The 21367-nt window shown below is 45.2% G+C and overlaps 1 protein-coding gene across 1 annotated transcript in view; it reads right to left on the reverse strand.

Moving 5' to 3' along the window:
* Nucleotides 1-439: 439 nt before the first annotated feature.
* c18h3orf33 (c18h3orf33 homolog (H. sapiens)) overlaps nt 440-21367 on the reverse strand; it is a 33682-nt gene continuing 12754 nt past the window's right edge. The window contains exon 5 of the mRNA XM_070883538.1: nt 440-955. Within this exon, the coding sequence (XP_070739639.1) occupies nt 692-955 (264 nt within the window). The 3' untranslated portion in view covers nt 440-691. The remainder of the gene's footprint in view (nt 956-21367) is intronic.

Below are 21367 nucleotides of genomic sequence, written 5' to 3' on the forward strand. Positions count from 1 at the left end.
CTCTTTGTTGGCCAGTGCGGACACGATGGGCCAAAATGGCCTCCATTCGTGCTGTAAATTTCGATGATTCTATGAAGGTTCCAGATACAACAGCTTTGTTGTTTTAATTTATAAAAGAGCTTGGTATATTGAAGGCTCTCCCTAGTTCGTAATTTGAGAGTGTCCATGGTTTCAGAGTGCCTCTTGTATATTTTATCATGCAAGTTATTTAAGTCTCTCAGTAAGTGTCCGTTTTTGGGGCATGTCCATTTATACAGGTTTCACTATGTACTTGCTTAAGGTCACAGATAGAAGGCACCAGCCAATTATTTGGTTGCAAAATATTGATCCTCCCATTAGATAATGTATAGCATAGCTCCAGCACACAAGTCATTTCTCTCTCGTGGAATATCATCCTACTAATGAATGGAAAACACTAACGTGAAACAGCAGAGCTAGTAGAGTGCAATGCACAGGCTTTGTTTAATTGCAACATTCCCGTAAATGGTTTAGAACACTGGACAAGTCAAGATACAACATTTTGCACAGTCATTACTGATGGGTCTTTGTATCTTAAACCAGGGTAATGCATTTTGCACTAGTAATTACATACTTAAACAAGACATAAAACATGACATACTAGTTGGAAAGCAGTTAGATTTACTGTACACAGTAACTCTGCAACATTTTTCATCAACTGAATATTAACAACTTATTTTTTTCTGAGAAATCTGACCCATGATATCAGGTCATGCAAAATCTTAGAATTTTGTAAATGATTGGAGATTCTTTCTAATAAAGGAGGTTCTTTCCAGATGCCTTTACCATTTTTCAGGGCTTTCAGTTCTGCTTTAAGCAACCTTGTCTGCAACCTCCAGTACAGTTTGGGATTAGAGTGTAGGCCCTCAATATTAACAACTCGCCCAAGACCTTCTCTCAAAATCTCCTCATTTAGAGAGACTGAGGAGAACCTACCCTAAAAAGGGAAAAAAAATGCAATTAAACATCATTTTGACTAGCGTTTATACATTTTGAAATGGCACGTTATATGCCTGTCCATTGCCAATAATTTCTTCTAGCTTTGCTAATGGTAGATCACCTATTACAAGTGTATCTATAAAATCAAATTTTCAGCTGAATTGGGCAAATAGAAGATGAGAAACAAAAGGTAAAAAACATGAAAGGATTTTCTGACAAGAGGCCCGTAAGTGTTACAATTAGCATGTATCCAGACCGGGGTCAAACAGGGCTGCGTCATTGCCCCAACCCTCTTCTCAATCTTTCTTGCCACCATGCTCCACCTCACAGTCAACAAGCTTCCCGCTGGAGTGGAACTAAACTACAGAACCAGTGGGAACCTGTTCAACCTGCGCCATCTCCAGGCCAGGTCCAAGACCACCCCAACCTCTGTCGTCGAGCTACAGTACGCGGACGACGCCTGCGTCTGCACACATAGAGAGGTTGAACTCCAGGATATAGTTGACGTATTTACTAAGGCATACGAAAGCATGGGCCTTACGCTAAACATCACTAGACAAAGGTCCTCGACCAGCCTGCCCTCACCACACAGCATTGCCCCCCAGTCATCCAAGATCCACGGTACGGCCCTGGACACCGTGCACCACTTCCCATATCTCGGGAGCCTCCTATCAACAAGAGCAGGCATCGACGACGAGATCCAACACAGCCTCCAGTGCACCAGTGCAGCCTTCGGCCGCCTGAGGAAAAGAGTGTTTGAAGACCAAGCCCTCAAAACTGCCACCAAGCTCATGGTCTACAGGGCTGTAGTAATACCTGCTCTCCTGTATGGCTCAGAGACATGGATCATGTACAGCAGACACCTCAAGTTGCTGGAGAAATATCACCAACGATGTCTCTGCAAGATCCTACAAATCCCCTGGGAGGACAGGCACACCAACATCAGCGTCCTCACCCAGGCTAACATCCCCAGCATTGAAGCACTGACCATACTCGATCAGCTCCACTGGGCAGGCCACATAGTTCGCATGCCAGACACGAGACTCCCAAAGCAAATGCTCTACTCGGAGCTCCTTCATGGCAAACGAGCCAAAGGTGGGCAGCAGAAACGTTACAAGGACATCCTAAAAGCCTCCCTGATAAAGTGCGACATCCCCACTGACACCTGGGAGTCCCTGGCCCAAGACCGCCCTAAGTGGAGGAAGTGCAACGGAGAGGGCGCTGAGCACCGAGAGTCTCGACGCTGAGAGCATGCAGAAATCAAGCGCAGGCAGCGGAAAGAGTGCGGCAAACCAGTCCCACCCACCCCATCCCTCAATGACTATCTGTCCCACCTGTGATCGAGTCTGTGGCTCTCGTATCGGACTGTTCAGCCACCTAAGAACTCACTTCAGGAGTGGAAGCAAGTCTTCCTCGATTCCGAGGTACTGCCTATGATGATGATGATGATCTCTATGTAAACATTAAGAAGAACTATTTGGCAGAACCAGTTAGCCTCAATGCATTGTGGGGAAAGCCTATGAGGTTTCAGTGGAACTTTGTGTTCTTGATTTCAACTTTAAAAAAAATAAATGGACAAGGTGATATCCAGTGACGTTTCTCATGAACAAAGTGTTTTAAAACCTAGAACTGGGTAGTTATTAGCTGTTGACAACTTTGGACTCTCTCAAAAATTCAGTCCAAAACTTGTCTGAAGCCTCAAGCTTGATCAGGCAAAGGCTTAGTTAACACTTTATTTAAAACCAAGATTTTTAGATGCCTACAGATAGAAACATAAAAACATCGAAAATAGGTGGAGGAGTAGGCCATTCGGCCCTTCAAGCCTGCACCACCATTCAATATGATCATGGTTGATCATTCACCTCAGAACTTCTTTCCCGCTTTCTCTCCAGACCCCTTGATCCCTTTAGCCGTAAGGGCCACATCTAACTCCCTCTTGAATATATCCAATGAACTGGCATCAACGACTCTCTGCGGCAGGGAATTCCACAGGTTAACAACTCTCTGAGTGAAGAAGTTTCTCCTCATCTCGGTCCTAAACGGCCTGCCCCTTATCCTAAGACTGTGTCTCCTGGTTCTGGACTTCCCCAACATCAGGAACATTCTTCCCGCATCTAACCTGTCCCATCAGAATCTTATACGTTTCTATGAGATCCCCTCTCATCCTTCTAAACTCCAGTGTATAAAGGCCCAGTTGATCCAGTCTCTCCTCATATGTCAGTCCAGCCATCCCTGGAATCAGTCTGGTGAACCTTCGCTGCACTCCCTCAATAGCAAGAATGCCCTTCCTCAGATTAGGAGACCAAAACTGAACACAATATTCCAGGTGAAGCCTCACCAAGGCCCTGTACAACTGCAGTAAGACCTCCCTGCTCCTATATTCAAATCCCCTAGCTATGAAGGCCAACATGCCATTTGCCGCCTTCACCGCCTGCTGTACCTGCATGCCAACTTTCAATGACTGATGAACCATGACATCCAGGTCTCGTTGAACCTCCCCTTTTCCTAATCTGCCGCCATTCAGATAATATTCTGCCTTCGTGTTTTTGCCACCAAAGTGGATAACCTCACATTTATCCACATTATACTGTATCTGCCGTGCATTTGCCCACTCTCCTAACCTGTCCAAATCACCGTGCAGCCTCTTAGCATCCTCCTCACAGCTCACACCGCCACCCAGTTTAGTGTCATCTGCAAACTTTGAGATATTACACTCAATTCCTTCATCCAAATCATTAATGTATATTGTGAAGAGCTGGGGTCCCAGCACTGAGCCCTGCGGTACTCCACTAGTTACTGCCTCCCATTCTGAAAAGGACCCGTTTATCCCGACTCTCTGCTTGCTGCCTGCCAACCAATTCTCCATCCACGCCAGTATATTACCCCCAATACCATGTGCCTTGATCTTGTACACCAATCTCTTATGTGGTACCTTATCAAAGGCCTTTTGAAAGTCCAAATACACCACATCCACTGGTTCTCCCTTGTCCACTCTACTTCAACTTAGCTAATTAGTTAAACCTTCAGTTACAACTTTTAGATAGTTGGAGTTCTTTCAACTTAAATTTTCAGCTTTGATGCAGAACTGCAATGGCTGCTTTCTGTATTTGTTACTGGATTTGATTGGTCCCTGCTAAACAAATGATCAATGACGCAACATTGATAGCCTAGACTAAATCAGAAAGCAAATTGGAATCCAACATTCATTCCTACAATCGGACACCAAAAGACGGATATATAGATGTACAATGATCGACATCAAGGTTAGCAGAACTTTGCTAGCATGCTTATGTGAAATTGGAGATGACAATGTCAATTTACACCAGACAATTAAACCGCCAGCAGATCCAGGGACATGAGACTTTTTCATATTTTCAGCTCACACACCTTAATACTGAAACAAAACTTATTATATATAGTAAGAGCCAGGAGTATCTTCATTAAACAAGCTATGAAGGGACAACTGAAACATACTGGAAAGTTACAGATTATTTGAAATAAACTCTTTAAGGAGTCAAATCATACAATATTCCACTACAAGGTCAACCTTAGAGAGTGTGACTTGGAAACTGTGACAGCCTGAGAGTGCGGGAGAAAAAAAGGAGTAATCCGAGTTGAAGACTGGACAGTGGTTAATAAGGGAGCAATTATCAAGTGTCAAGGATATAGCTCAAGTCTGTAGCCCTGAATATTGAAAACAATATTGAGGGATAATGGAAAGGAAAGTGGATTGAGATTCCAATAGGGAGTCTGACCAGCAGTGATGTAAAAAAAAATAACAGAAGACATCTGATAGACAGAAAGGGACAAAGTATAGAAGATTCAGGGAAACTAATGATGCCAGACTCAATACTTATGAGAATCTAAAATCACCTGCTGTCACAAAAATAATGCAAAACAAAAAATGAACTCTTAGGACTAGAAATTCACTGACTTTGCGACCATCTTTTTGGTGCTATTTCACCATATTTGGCGAAAAACCGATTGCCGGGAATTTCGGTGATGTTTCCACCCAAAATAGTGTTTTTGCCAAAAATATTGCTTCCTGCGCATCCGTATTTTGTGCGAAAAATACCAACATGTCAAAAGCTGCATTGCAGCCCTTGGAGCAGCGGTAAGTATGAAGACCTGCAAAAAAAGGTACGTTAACATTTTTATTTTTTAATTCTTTTTCAGCGATTCGATAGATAGGTGTCTTGTAAATGTTTTGTGCATTTTTTGTTTTTTGTTTTTTCCACTTTATTTTTAGGTGTTTTTCCGCCCTCCTTGCAGCAGTATTGGTCTCGGACTAAAGTTGGCGGGGTATGCAGTTTGCGCCGTGAATCCTCGTGCAACACCGATTCTTACCGCTGCACAAATTAAAGCTTGAATTTCCGGCCTGATAGCGATAGCGAAGCAGTAACGCTAATTTTGGTGAAAAAATACCGTTTTCGCTAAGAACCGAATTTCTAGCCCTTAGAATGATACAGCACAGAAGGAGGCCATTCAGCTCATTGTGTCTGAGGCGGCTCTTTGGTAGCGCTATCCAGATAGTCTTACTCCCCTGCTCTTTCCCCATAGACCTGCATTTTTTCCCCTTCAAGTATTTATCCAATTCCCTTTTGAAAGTTACTATTGAATCTGCTTCCACCACTCTTTCAGGCAGCGCATTCCAGATCACAAAAATTCGCTATTTAAAAAAAATGTTTCCTCATGTCGCCTTTGGTTCTCTTTGCCAACTAGAAACAGTTTCTCCTATTTACGCTATCAAAATCCTTCATAATTCTGAACAGCTCTATCAAATTTCCTCTTAATGTTTTTCTGCTCCAAGGAGAACAACCTGAGCTTCTCGAGTCTTACCATATAACTAAAGTCCCTTATCCCTGATACCATTTTCGTAAATCTCTTCTGCATGCTCTCTCAGGCTTTGACATCCTTCCTAAAATATGGCGCACAGAATTGAACACAATTCACCAGCTTAGGCCGAACCAGTGTTTTATAAATGTTTAGCATAGCTTCCTTGCTTTTATACTCTATTTCTCCAATTCATAAAGTCAAGGATCCCTTATGCATTTTTAACTGCCTTCTCAACTTGTCCTGCCATCTTCAAAGATCTCTGTTCCTGCATCCTATTTAAAATTGTATAATTTAGTTTATATTGTCTCTAAATGATACAATTAGTTCACATTTCTCGGTATTAAATTTCATCTGCCATGTGTCTGTCCATTTCATCAGTCTATCTGTGACCTCGTGAAGTCTGTTACTATCCTCCTCACTATTTACTTAATTTCCGAGTTTCATGTCCTCTACAAACCTTGAAATAAAGGCCTGTATACTCAAGTCCAGGTCATTAATATCTATCAAAAAGAGCAGTGGTCCTAATATCGACCCTTGCGGAACACCGTTGTATACTTTCCTCCAGTCTGAAAAACAATCATTCACCACTACTGTCTGCTTTCTGTCCCTTAGTCAATTTTGTATCCACACTGCGAGTGTCTCTTTAATCCCATGGGCTTTAATTTTGCTAACACGTCTATTATGTGGTACTTTAGCAAACACCGTTTGAAAGTCCATATACATAACATCAACCACACTACCCTCATCAATCCGCTCCGTTACTTCAAAGAACTCAATCAAGTTAGTCAAACACGATTTGCCTTCAACAAACCTGTGCTGACTTTCATTTATAAGCGCATACTTTTCCAAATGCCAAATAACATTGCCCCATAGTCCGGAAATGTGACGGAGAAAGGTAGGTAGGGTGTTACACCAGAGGTGTGGATCACTCCGCCGGCCATGTACCGGTAGGGGATCTCCACCCCAAATGTTTTGATTTTAAGCTACAGCGGCCCATTTCATAGAATCATAGAAGATGGAAGAGATACTAGGGGAGATTAATGATATAAAGAAAAGGCAACGTTTAGACCATCAAAGAATAGGTGTTGGGCACAGTTCTGGACAAGAAGGGTGAAAAGTGAGGCCAAAAGGAAAATTGACTATCTGAATGGTTCAAGAGAAGCAAAGTAACTACAAAAGAAAAATACTGCAGATGCTGGAAATCTGAAATAAAAACAAAAAATGCTGTCACTCAGCAGACCAGGCACCATCTGTGGAAAGAGAAACAGAGTTAACGTTTCAGGTCAATTAACTTTCATTAGAATTGGGAGATATTAGAAATTAACAGTTTTTAAGCACATATAGAGCCAGTGAAAAGGGGTGAGGAAGCAAGAGCTATGGGGAAGGTTTGTGATCAGGTAGAGGGTAGGAATGATTAAATGACAAAAGTGATGATAATTCAAGGCAAAAGGGGGTGGTAATAGGACAAGTAAAAATACAAAAGATAGGTCCAAAGGAAATGTAAATGAATACAGCAGAATAACAGAGGGTGAGGGAAGCATGGAAAAGCTTGCAGTGGAGAAGGCTCCCATGGTCTGAGAAGGCTCTGGAGAAAGTAGACCCCAGGGGTGCAGAAAACCCCGCCGTTTGTGTACCGATAGGGGATTTCTACTCCAAGCATCAGCCCATACGAGGACCTCCTACATTGCAGCATCATCCCTTTTGTCATTCAATCACTCCTGCACTCCACCCTATCATAGACCAGCATTTTCTGTTTTTATTTGAGTTCATCAATATTCAGATGTTTCAGAATACAGAAAGCAGAATGCAGCAGGGATGGACAGCATTTAAATAGGGCAGGCAGCAGGAGGCTTGAAGAACATAGAAATAGCAAATGAGTGCAGTCCGATGATTGCTACAGGCAGGGTGGGTTGAGGACTATGCGCAAGAACACACAGGATATTGGAAGTCATTAGCAAGGCCAAGAATACAACATTGTAAACAGCATCACATTATCTCCAGGATATAGTTGATGTATTCATCGAGGCATATGAAAGCATGGGCCTTACGCTTAACATCCGTAAGACAAAGGTCCTCCACCAGCCTGTCCTCGCTGCAAAGCACTTCCCCCCCAGTCATCAAGATTCACAGCGCGGCCCTCAACAACATGGACCATTTCCCATACCTCGGGAGCCTCTTATCAACAAAAGCAGATATTGATACAGAGATTCAACATCGCCTCCAGTGCGCCAGTGCAGCCTTCGACCACCTGGGGAAAAGAGTATTCGAAGACCAGGCCCTCAAATCTACCACCAAGCTCATGGTTTGTAGGGCTGTAGTAATACCCGGCCTCCTGTATGGAGCAGAGGCATGGACGATGTACAGAAGACACCTCAAGTCGCTGGAGATATATCACCAACGATGTCTCCGCAAGATCCTGCAAATCCCCTGGGAGGACAGGCGCACCATCAATGTCCTCATCCAGGCTAACATCCCCAGCATTGAAGCACTGACCACACTCAAACAGCTTCGCTGGGCAGGCCACACAGTTCGCATGCCAGACACGAGACACCCTAAGCAAATGCTCTATGCGGAGCTCCTTCACGGCAAACAAGCCAAAGGTGGGCAGCGGAAACATTACAAGGACACCCTCAAAGCCTCCCTGATAAAGTGCGACATCTCCACTGACACCTGGGAGTCGCTGGCCCAAGACCGCTCTAGGTGTAGAAAGTGCATCTAGGAGGGCGTTGAACTCTTCGAATCTCAACGCCGAGAGCATGAAGAGGTCAAGCACAGGCAGCGGAAGGAGCGTGCGGCAAACCAGTCCCACCCACCCCTTCCCTCGACGAGTGTCTGTCACACCTGTGACGGGGTCTGTGGCTCTCGTATTGGACTGTTCAGCCACCAAAAGAACTCACTTCAAGAGTGGAAGCAAGCCTATGATGATGATCTAGACAGCAAGATTAGACAACCAGATTGGAAGGTTAAGGAGAAAAGATTAAAATTAGATGTAGGTATACAAATGCCAGAAGCATCCAAAACAATTGGTTGAGCTAGAGGCAGGATGGCACCAGTAAATACCACTGAGGAATCAGACGCATGGCTAACAAGGGATCATGGAAATTAAATGAGTTACAAGGGCACAGAGCATTCAGGAAGGTATGTAAGGGACATGTGTGGGAGGTTAAACTAGTTGAGTCAGTATTGCAGCAAAAGCTGTGGTATGAAATTCCATGACTAGATATATACAAGAAAAGGATTAAGTCAACATTTGGAATCTGCTGCAGACAGACAGCCCAAAATAAAGAAAATTCTGAAATTAGAAAGATGAGCAAAAATAATAGATTGTGGCAGGGGAGGGAAGACAAGAGAAAGAGGAGAATCTTCAGTCAGCCCAACATAAATTGGGAATATACAACTTGGATAGAAACATGGAAACATAGAAAATAGGTGCAGGAGTAGGCCATTTAGCCCTTCGAGCCTGCACCACCATTCAATAAGATCATGGCTGATCATTTATCTCAGTACCCCTTTCCTGCTTTCTCTCCATACCCCTTGATCCCTTTAGCCGTAAGGGCCATATCTAACTCCCCTTTGAATATATCCAATGAACTGGCATCAACAACTTTCTGCGGTAGGGAATTCCACAGGTTTACAACTCTCTGATTGAATAAGTTTCTCCTCATCTCAGTCATAAATGGCTTACCCTTTATCTGGACTTCCCCAACATCGGGAACATTCTTCCTGCATCTAATCTGTCCAATCCCGTCAGAATTTTGTATGTTTCTATGAGATCCCCTCTCATCCTTCTAAACTCCAGTGAATACAGGCCAAGTCGATCCAATCTCTCCTCATATGTCAGTCCTGCCATCCCGGGAATCAGTCTGGTGAACCTTCGCTGCGCTCACTCAATAGCAAGAATGTCCTTTCTTAGATTAGGAGACCAAAATTGAACACAATATTCCAGGTGAGGCCTCACTAAGGCCCTGTACAACTGCAGTAAGACCTCCCTGCTCCTATACTCAAATCCCCTAGCTATGAAGGCAAACATACCATTTGCCTTCTTTACCGCCTGCTGAACCTGCATGCCAACTTTCAATGACTGATGTAACATGACACCCAGGTCTCGCTGCACCTCCCCTTTTGTTGGCATGCAGGTACAGCAGGCGGTTAAGAAAGCAAATGGCATGTTGGCCTTCATAGCGAGGGGATTTGAGTACAGGGGCAGGGAGGTGTTGCTACAGTTGTACAGGACCTTGGTGAGGCCACACCTGGAGTATTGTGTACAGTTTTGGTCTCCTAACTTGAGGAAGGACATTCTTGCTATTGAGGGAGTGCAGCGAAGGTTCACCAGACTGATTCCCGGGATGGTGGGACTGACCTATCAAGAAAGACTGGATCAACTGGGCTTGTATTCACTGGAGTTCAGAAGAATGAGAGGGGACCTCATAGAAACGTTTAAGATTCTGAGGGGTTTAGACAGGTTAGATGCAGGAAGAATGTTCCCAATGTTGGGCAAGTCCAGAACCAGGGGTCACAGTCTAAGGATAAGGGGTAAGCCATTTAGGACCGAGATGAGGAGAAACTTCTTCACCCAGAGAGTGGTGAACATGTGGAATTCTCTACCACAGAAAGTAGTTGAGGCCAATTCACTAAATATATTCAAAAGGGAGTTAGATGAAGTCCTTACTATTAGGGAGATCAAGGGGTATGGTGAGAAAGCAGGAAGGGGGTACTGAAGTTGCATGTTCAGCCATGAACTCATTGAATGGTGGTGCAGGCTAGAAGGGCCGAATGGCCTACTCCTGCACCTATTTTTCTGTTTCTATGTTTCCTAATCTGTCGCCATTCAGATCATATTCTGCCTTTGTCTTTTTGCCCCCAAAGTGGATAACCTCACATTTATTCACATTATACTGCATCTGCCACGCGTTTGCCCATTCACCTAAACTATCCAAGTCACCATGCAGCCTTTTAGCATCCTCCTCACAGCTCACACCGTCACCTAGCTTAGTTTCATCTGCAAACTTCAAGATATTACACTTAATTCCCTCATCCAAATCATTAATGTATATTGTAAATAGCTGGGATCCCAGCACTAAGCCCTGCAGCACCCCACTAGTCACTGCCTGCCATCCCGACTCTCTGCTTCCTTTCTGCCAACCAGTTCTCTATCCACGTCAGTATCTTACCCCCAATACCATGTGCTTTAATTCTGCACACCAATCTCTTGTGTGGGACCTTGTCAAAAGCCTTTTGAAAGTTCAAATACACCGCATCCACTGGTTCTCCCTTGTCCACTCAACCAGTTACATCCTCAAAAAATTCTAGAAGATCTGTCAAGCAGGATTTCCCTTTCATAAATCCATGCTGACTTGGACCGATCCCGTCACTGCTTTCCAAATGTGCTATTTCATCTTTAATTTCCCGCCTAATAAGAATTTCCTTCAGTTCCTCTTCTCACTAGACCCTCGGTTCCCTAGTATTTCCAGAAGGTTAGTTGTGTCTTCCTTCGTGAAGACAGAACCAAAGTATTTGTTTAACTGGTCTGCCATTTCTTTGTTCCCCATTATAAATTCACCTGAATCTGACTGCAAGGGACCTACGTTTGTCTTCACTAATCTTTTTCTCTTCACATATCTATAGAAGCTTTTGTAGTCAGTTTTTATGTTCCCAGCAAGCTTCCTCTCATACTCTATTTTCCCTCTCCTAATTAAACCCTTTGTCCTCCTTTGCTGGATTACAAAATTCTCCCATTACAAAGACTCAACTTGTGAATATAGTACAGGTATACGACTACTTCCTAAATTGGTATGTCAGGAAAACAATTTTGACTTGAGTCCCCTTGTAATCTTGCCTCCTTTCCTTTTGCCAATTACTTTCAATACTCCCTGACCTTCGTGGGTTTCAACGGTGGGTGTTCTTCATGACTTTGATATTACTGAAGGAGAGATTGGTTCAAAAGCTAATAAATCCGTGAGTTTTATGAACCATACTCAAAGATATTTGGAGAGACAAGGCTGAAGATTTGTGAAGCAATAATCATGTTGAAAGAATCAATGAACTTCAGGGTGGTTCCAACACATTGGAAACGGGCAAATATAGTTGTCATATTTACAGTTCCATTACCCTGATCTCAACAGTTGGAAAATTAAAGGTTCAATAAACAGAAGTAGAATGAAAGACCAGCTGTGTGCCTATATGAGGTGCAAATCTTGACTGAGGTGGTGATAGTGTTTTTTTTTTAAAGTGATGATGCCCTAAATTGGTAGACAGGAGCCATATAATATAGCACACCTAAAGTCTTTTGACACAAGAGTCCTTTACAAACAAAGATCAGTGGATACCATGGGTAAGAAATAAATGTGGATTAAAGGGAAGGAAGCAGTGTTTTTTTAAAAAATTGATTCATGGGATGTGGGCGTCACTGGCGAGGCTAGCATTTATTACCCATCCCTAACTGCCTTTGAGAAGCTGAAAGTGAGCCACCTTCTCAAACCACTGCAGTCCGTTGATGAAGTTACTCCCACAGTGCTGTTAGGTAGGGAGTTCCAGGATTTTGACCCAGGGATGATGAAGGAACGGTGATATATTTTAAAGTCAGGATGGTGTGTAACTTGGAGGGGAACTTGGAGGTGGTGGTGTTCCCATGTACCTGCTGCCCTTATCCTTATAGGTGGTAGAGGATGCAGGTTTGGGAGGTGCTGTCGAAGAAGCCTTCCCGAGTTTCTGCAGTGCATCTTGTAGATGGAGCACATTGCAGCCATGGTGCGCCGGTGGTGGAAGGAGTAAATGTTGAAGGTGGTGGGTGGGGTGTCAATCAAGTGTGCTGCTTTGTTCTGGATGGTGTTGAGCTTCTAGAGTGTTGTTGGAGTTGCACTCATCCAAGCAAGCGGAGAGTATTTTATCACACTCCTGACTTGTGCTTTGTAGATGGTGGAATGGCTTTAGGGAGTCGGGAGACGAGTCACTTGCTGCAGAATATCCAGCTTCTGACCTGCCCTTGTAGCCACAGTATTTATGTGGCTGGTCCAGTTAAGTTTCTGGTGACCCACCACCCACCTCCCAGGACGTTGATGATGGGGGATTCGGCAATGGTAATGCCATTAAACGTCAAGGGGAAGTATCAAGTGGGCTATCCTTGCTGACATCATGGCCCTGAATTCACGGTCGGTACGACAGCATAGTCTCAAGAGTATGTCGTCATACCGGCTTTGAAATTGACCGCAAGTTCGGGATATCCGCATGCGGTTGTGCTATATTCCGAACTTGCGATCTGTCGAGTTCTGACTGTGCATCGGCTTTGCTGCACGTGTCACCTCCTCATTCAAATCAACATGCTGGCGAAAAGTTAATTGCCCACCTACTGCGCATTAATTACCCTGAAAATATTTTACATCCAGTGCAAACAGGCGCAGAAGCCTGCTGCACAGCGTTAGAGGTGGGAGAATGAGAAAATTGTATTTGCTTATGCTACAGCCCATGACAATGAGGCACTGGTTCGTGTCTGAGCAGATAGTGACTTTCATTTGTTCGAGTTTGAAAACGGCATTTTTGTGTCACCGTCTTTGCTGCCCAACGCCTTTTACAGTTTCAGTTTAATTATTTCCCAACTTCTATTTAAGGTAGGATTTAATTCATTTTCATGATTTGAACAAGTTATCGGACATTTAAACTCTCAATTTTAGATTATCTAAATTAATCAAAATTTGTTAGTCTAATAGAGGAGAAACAAATTCAATAGGAGGAGGAGCCCAGGGGACTGTAATTATAGGTTTATGTTATCAAGGCCCAAAGGATGAATGTTAAAACAGCCTAATCGAGTTTTATGGTTTTAAGGACACCTTCAGTAAAAAGTATCTCAAGATTTTTCAGTATTTCATTGAATTCGATGAATGTTGAAACCTAGTGTGTTTTAAATACTATTACAATGATCGTAATTTATTAATAAAATAGCATTTTTGGCTGCTAAATTATTTAAATTGAGTTGTGGGCAAATCAGCAATCTCCTCTGTTTCCTGATTGGCTAAGAGTCAGGAAGTGAGAGGAACATAGAAACATAGAAAATAGGTGCAGGAGTAGGCCATTCGGACCCTTCCAGCCTGCACCGCCATTCAATGAGTTCATGGCTGAACATTCAACTTCAGTACCCCATTCCTGCTTTCTCGCCATACCCCTTGTTCCCCCTAGTAGTAAGGACCTCATCTAACTCCTTTTTGAATATATTTAGTGAATTGGCCTCAACTACTTTCTGTGGTAGAGAATTCCACAGGTTCACCACTCTCTGGGTGAAGAAGTTCCTCCGCATCTCGGTCCTAAATGGCTTACCCCTTATCCTTAGACTGTGACCTCTGGTTCTGGACTTCCCCAACATTGGGAACATTCTTCCTGCATCTAACCTGTCTAACCCCATCAGAATTTTAAATGTTTCTATGAGGTCCCCTCTCATTCTTCTGAACTCCAGTGAATACAAGCCCAGTTGATCCAGTCTTTCTTGATAGGTCAGTCCCGCCATCCCGGGAATCAGTCTGGTGAACCTTCGCTGCACTCCCTCAATAGCAAGAATGTCCTTCCTCAGGTTAGGAGACCAAAACTGTACACAATACTCCAGGTGTGGCCTCACCAATGCCCTGTACAACTGTAGCAACACCTCCCTGCCCCTGTACTCAAATCCCCTTGCTATGAAGGCCAACATGCCATTTGCTTTCTTAACCGCCTGCTGCACCTGCATGCCAACCTTCAATGACTGATGTACCATGACACCCAGGTCTCTTTGCACCTCCCCTTTTCCTAATCTGTCACCATTCAGATAATAGTCTGTCTCTCTGTTTTTACCACCAAAGTGGATAACCTCACATTTATCCACATTATACTTCATCTGCCATGCATTTGCCCACTCACCTAACCTATCCAAGTCGCTCTGCAGCCTCACAGCATCCTCCTCGCAGCTCACACTGCCACCCAACTTAGTGTCATCCGCAAATTTGGAGATACTACATTTAATCCCCTCATCTAAATCATTAATGTACAGTGTAAACAGCTGGGGCCCCAGCACAGAACCTTGCGGTACCCCACTAGTCACTGCCTGCCATTCTGAAAAGTACCCATTTACTCCTACTCTTTACTTCCTGTCTGACAACCAGTTCTCAATCCATGTCAGTACACTACCCCCAATCCCATGTGCTCTAACTTTGCACATCAATCTCTTGTGTGGGACCTTGTCGAACGCCTTCTGAAAGTCCAAATATACCACATCAACTGGTTCTCCCTTATCCACTCTACTGGAAACATCCTCAAAAAATTCCAGAAGATTTGTCAAGCATGATTTCCCTTTCACAAATCCATGCTGACTTGGACCTATCATGTCACCTCTTTCCAAATGCACTGCTATGACATCCTTAATAATTGATTCCATCATTTTACCCACTACCGATGTCAGGCTGACCGGTCTATAATTCCCTGTTTTCTCTCTCCCTTCTTTTTTAAAAAGTGGGGTTACATTGGCTACCCTCCACTCCATAGGAACTGATCCAGAGTCAATGGAATGTTGGAAAATGACTGTCAACGCATCCACTATTTCCAAGGCCACCTCCTTAAGTACTCTGGGATGCAGTCCATCAGGCCCTGGGGATTTATCGGCCTTCAATCCCATCAATTTCCCCAACACAATTTCCCGGCTAATAAGGATTTCCCTCAGTTCCTCCTCCTTACTAGACCCCCCGACCCCTTTTATAACCGGAAGGTTGTTCGTGTCCTCCTTCGTGAATACCGAACCAAAGTACTTGTTCAATTGGTCCGCCATTTCTTTGTTCCCCGTTATGACTTCCCCTGATTCTGACTGCAGAGGACCTACGTTTGTCTTTACTAACCTTTTTCTCTTTACATATCTATAGAAACTTTTGCAATCCGCCTTAATGTTCCCTGCAAGCTTCTTCTCATACTCCATTTTCCCTGCCCTAATCAAACCCTTTGTCCTCCTCTGCTGAGTTCTAAATTTCTCCCAGTCCCCAGGTTCGCTGCTATTTCTGGCCAATTTGTATGCCACTTCCTTGGCTTTAATACTATCCCTGATTTCCCTTGATAGCCACGGTTGAGCCACCTTCCCTTTTTTATTTTTATGCCAGACAGGAATGTACAATTGTTGTAGTTCATCCATGCGGTCTCTAAATGTCTGCCATTGCCCATCCACAGTCAACCCCTTAAGTATCATTCGCCAATGCATCCCAGCCAATTCACGCCTCATACCTTCAAAGTTAGCCTTCTTTAAGTTCTGGACCATGGTCTCTGAATTAACTGTTTCATTCTCCATCCCAATGCAGAATTCCACCATATTATGGTCACTCTTCCCCAAGGGGCCTCGCACAACGAGATTGCTAATTAATCCTCTCTCATTACATAACACCCAGTCTAAGATGGCCTCCCCCCTAGTTGGTTCCTCGACATATTGGTCTAAAAAACCATCCCTTATGCACTCCAGAAAATCCTCCTCCACCGTATTGCTTCCAGTTTGGTTAGCCCAATCTATGTGCATATTAAAGTCATCCATTATAACTGCTGCACCTTTATTGCACGCACCCCTAATTTCCTGTTTGATGCCCTCCCCAACATCACTACTACTGTTTGGAGGTCTGTACACAACTCCCACTAACGTTTTTTGCCCTTTGGTGTTCTGCAGCTCTACCCATATAGATTCCACATCATCCAAGCTAATGTCCTTCCTAACTATTGCCTTAATCTCCTCCTTAACCAGCAATGCTACCCCACCTCCTTTTCCTTTTATTCTATCCTTCCTGAATGTTGAATACCCCTGGATGTTGAGTTCCCAGCCCTGATCATCCTGGAGCCACGTCTCCGTAATCCCAATCACATCATATTTGTTAACATCTATTTGCAGAGTTAATTCATCCACCTTATTGCGGATACTCCTTGCATTAAGACACAAAGCCTTTAGGCTTGTTTTTTTAACACCCTCTGTCCTTTTAGAATTTTGCTGTACAATGGCCCTTTTTGTTCTTTGCCTTGGGTTTCTCTGCCCTCCACTTTTCCTCATCTCCTTTCTGTCTTTTGTTTTTGCCTCCTTTTTGTTTCCCTCTATCTCCCTGCATTGGTTCCCATCCCCCTGCCATATTAGTTTAACTCCTCCCCAACAGCACTAGCAAACACTCCCCCGAGGACATTGGTTCCGATTCTGCCCAGGTGCAGACCGTCCGGATTGTACTGGTCCCACCTCCCCCAGAACCGGTTCCAATGCCCCAGGAATTTGAATCCCTCCCTGCTGCACCATTGCTCAAGCCATGTATTCATCTGAGCTATCCTGCGATTCCTACTCTGACTAGCACGTGGCACTGGTAGCAATCCCGAGATTACTACTTTTGAGGTCCTACTTTTTAATTTAGCTCCTAGCTCCTTAAATTCATTTCGTAGGAACTCATCCCTTTTTTTTACCTATGTCATTGGTACCAACGTGCACCACGACAACTGGCTGTTCTCCCTCCCTTTTTAGAATGTCCTGCACCCGCTCCGAGACATCCTTGACCCTTGCACCAGGGAGGCAACATACCATCCTGGAGTCTCGGTTGCGGCCGCAGAAACGCCTATCTATTCCCCTTACAATTGAATCCCCTATCACTATCGCTCGCCCACTCTTTTTCCTGCCCTCCTGTGTAACAGAGCCAGCCACGGTGCCATGAACTTGGCTGCTGCTGCCCGCTCCTGATGAGTCATCCCCCTCAACAGCACTCAAAGCAGTGTATCTGTTTTGCAGTGGGATGACCACAGGGGACCCCTGCACTACCTTCCTTGCACTACTCTTCCTGCTGGTCTTCCATTCCCTCGCTGGCTGTGGACCCTTCTCCTGCGGTAAGACCAACTCGCTACACGTGATACTCACGTCATTCTCAGCATCGTGGATGCTCCAGAGTGAATCCACCTTCAGCTCCAACTCCGCAACGCGGACCGTCAGTAGCCGGAGGTGGACACACTTCCCGCACATGTAGTCGTCAGGGACACTGGTGTTGTCCCCGTGTTCCCACATGGTACAGGAGGAGCATATCACGTGACCGAGCTGTCCTGCCATGACTTAACCCTTAGATACACTTAAATTGCCGACAACAATGTTAAAAGTTACTGACTAATAAAGAAAAAGAAAAACTACTCACCAATCAGCAGCCAATCACTTACCACGTTGGCTGTGACGTCACCTTATGATTTCTTTCTACTTCTTTTTTGACTTCTCTCAGCTGGAGCTGCACAAGTACGTGTCTCTCGACGCTCCCCGGACTGCTGAGCCTTTTATAGGCCGCTGCCTCTCTCGACTCCCGCGTCTCTCGACGCTCCCCGGACTGCTGAGCCTTTTATAGGCCGCTGCCTCTCTCGACTCCCGCCTCTCTCGACGCTCCCCGGACTGCTGAGCCTTTCATAGGCCGCTGCCTCTCTCGACTCCCGCCTCTCTCAACGCTCCCCGGACTGCTGAGCCTTTTATAGGCCACTGCCTCTCTCGACTCCCGCGTCTCTTGACGCTCCCCGGACTGCTGAGCCTTTTATAGGCCGCTGCCTCTCTCGACTCCCGCGTCTCTCGACGCTCCCCGGACTGCTGAGCCTTTTATAGGCCGCTGCCTCTCTCGACTCCCGCCTCTCTCGACGCTCCCCGGACTGCTGAGCCTTTTATAGGCCGCTGCCTCTCTCGACGCTCCCCGGACTGCTGAGCCTTTTATAGGCCGCTGCCTCTCTCGACTCCCGCCTCTCTCGACGCTCCCCGGACTGCTGAGCCTTTTATAGGCCGCTGCCTCTCTCGACTCCCGCGTCTGTCAACACTCCCCGGACTGCTGAGCCTTTTATAGGCCACCCCACTTGATCCCAGGTTCGTATACGCACAATGCTGTGCCCCTGGGATCTCTGGGGCACTACGTTGCGCACAACTCTGCAGCGTTTGAAAACAACTTTTCGAAGAAGGGTTTGCGGATTTTGTTTAGCTGTCGGCGGCATATTCCTTAACTATACCACCAACCGCGGCCCATAGATATATGGCATATTTGGAAGGACTGCTGCAAGACAAGTAAAATTGTTAGCAGATTCCTATCATGCCTGCAAAAGAAGCTTGTTTCAAAGGGTCCAAGTTTCCCCAGGAGTTGCTTTGTTTTTTTTTGAGCAACTAGAACATTTTTGGAGTAACTTAAAGATGGCAATTCTCCCCATTTAATTTGCTCCAGTGTAAGTGAGTTAGTTATGTTTTTTTTAAAGTTTTTTTTTCAAAAGGAGGCGTTACCAGCCACTTAGGCCTGTTTTGGCCATTTAAGCAAGTTTAGCCAGCTAAAAGTTACTCCAAAGTAACTTAGGCCAACATATATGGCCATTTGTGTCCGCTCAGAAAAACCTTGCAGTGAATTAAGAAATCAGCGCAGGTAGCCAGAGATGGGAGGGGGGGAGGGGAGGGAAGAGAGGGGATTTTGCAAAACACTAAACACCTTCACAACAACATTAAAGAAGCATAAAAACCATCATCAATAATAAATGAAAAATAAATCAATTACTAAAAAATAAAAAGTCCTACCTCGCCGACTGCAGCACGCACCGGCAAGCCCTTCGGCCAGGGCTTGGGGCGGGAGGCTCGCAACAAGCAGCAGGAGAGACCTCCGGGCTGGTTACCCTGAGAAAGTGGTGGTGGGCCTTCTTGTACGGCTGTGGTGATGGTGCTCCAGCATTTATGGCTTTCTTTAGTCTCTACTATATGACACTAGCATGAGGCACTGCAAAATCTAACTAAAGCAGTGGGTCAATTCATTCTTGTTGAACTATATAAATAGAAATAAATATGTTGGTCTACTTTGTAGTCGCAATCTTAGAATTCTCCTGCAAATGTGCTGTATGACTCCTGGTGTTGATCTGGTGGCCCGAAATTGAGCCGCACCGCGCCCACTGGGCTCCTCCAGCTCCTGCTCCCCCGGGATCCTCCAGCTCCTGCTCCTGCTCCCCAGGATCCTCCAGCTCCTGCTCCCCCGAGCTCCTCCAGCTCCTACACCTGTTCCACCGGGCTCCGCCAGCTCCTGCTCCTGCTTCCCCGGCACCGCCAGCTCCTGCTCCTGCTCCCCTGGGCTGCGCCAGCTCCTGCTCCTGCTCCCCCGGGCTCCCCGGCAAGCTTCCCCTGGCACACAACGCGCATACACTGAACTGGAGTCTGAGTGAGCGCAGGAAGACAGCAGCCGGCCTGTGCGGCAGGCCACTCGGTCCGGGATAGGGGCGGCGAACATCGGGTTGTCCCTTCGGCCAGGGATATGGGCGGCGAGCATCGGGACGCGGAGAGGGTGAGGAGCTACTGCTCATGCGCACAGCTGCCGGCACTGTTTTCGGCGCAGGGCTCTAGCTCCGCCCCCACTGTGATTGCCATGCTAGGACGGTCCATGAAGTGGGGAGAATCAGCAGCTACATTTTCGGCGCCGTTTTTGGAGTAGTAAGTGCGCTGGAAAAAGGGGTTGGTAAACTTGGGGCCAAAGAAACTGCAGGGAAATTAAATTTATAAGTCTGTTAGAATGAAGCATTTCATTATAGAGGTGCATAATCTGCATTTGGTCTTCCCAAAGTAGAGGAGACCGCATTGTCAGCGACGAATATTCCTTTTGCATTTAAATCACTCCGGACTTCCACCCCATCACAGACTGTCCCTTTTGTTCTTGCTTCCGCTCCTCCTTCCCCACTCCCACCTCCCCTGCACCTGTGCTTAAAACCTGTTACATCTATAACCTTATACAGCTCTGACGAATGGTCATCGACCTGAAACGTTAACACTGTTTCTCTCGCCACAGATGCTACTCAACCTGCTGAGCATTTCCAGCATTTTCAGTTTATATTTCAAATTTCCAGCTTCCGCAATACCTTGCCTATTACAGTATTAAAATTGGTGGACACCTTCAGCAATTTAAATACTTCAATTATTAAAAAATGGGCCAGGTCGACTGCAGATTTGATACTGTTTACACAATGCACCCACAATAAAACCTGTATAACTACAGTTTATGGGAAATCAATTTCCACTTCTGCCACTTACTACAAGCAACCCTGCCTCAACTACATGTCACCTGCTGTGTATAGTTCGCTCTTACTTTGCTCTGACCAAGGCTGGGAACTCAACATCCACGGGTATTTAACATTCAGGAAGGATAGACAGAAAGGAAAAAGAGGTGGGATAGCATTGCTGGTTAAAGAAGAAATTAACGCAATAGTAAGAAAGGACATTAGCTTGGATGATGTGGAATCTGTATGGGTAGAGCTGCGGAATACCAAAGGGCAGAAAACGCTAGTGGGAGTTGTGTACAGACCACCAAACAGTAGTAGTGAGGTTGGTGACAGCATCAAACAAGAAATTAGGGATGCCTGCAATAAAGGTACAGCAGTTATCATGGGCGACTTTAATCTACATATAGATTGGGCTAACCAAACTGATAGCAATACGGTGGAGGAGGATTTCCTGGAGTACATTAGGGATGGTTTTCTGGACCAATATGTCGAGGAACCAACTAGAGAGCTGGCCATCCTAGACTGGGTGATGTGTAATGAGAAAGGACTAATTAGCAATCTTGTTGTGTGAGGCCCCTTGGGGAAG

The sequence above is a fragment of the Pristiophorus japonicus genome, chromosome 6 (assembly GCF_044704955.1).
Source record: "Pristiophorus japonicus isolate sPriJap1 chromosome 6, sPriJap1.hap1, whole genome shotgun sequence".
Taxonomy (NCBI): domain Eukaryota; kingdom Metazoa; phylum Chordata; class Chondrichthyes; family Pristiophoridae; genus Pristiophorus; species Pristiophorus japonicus.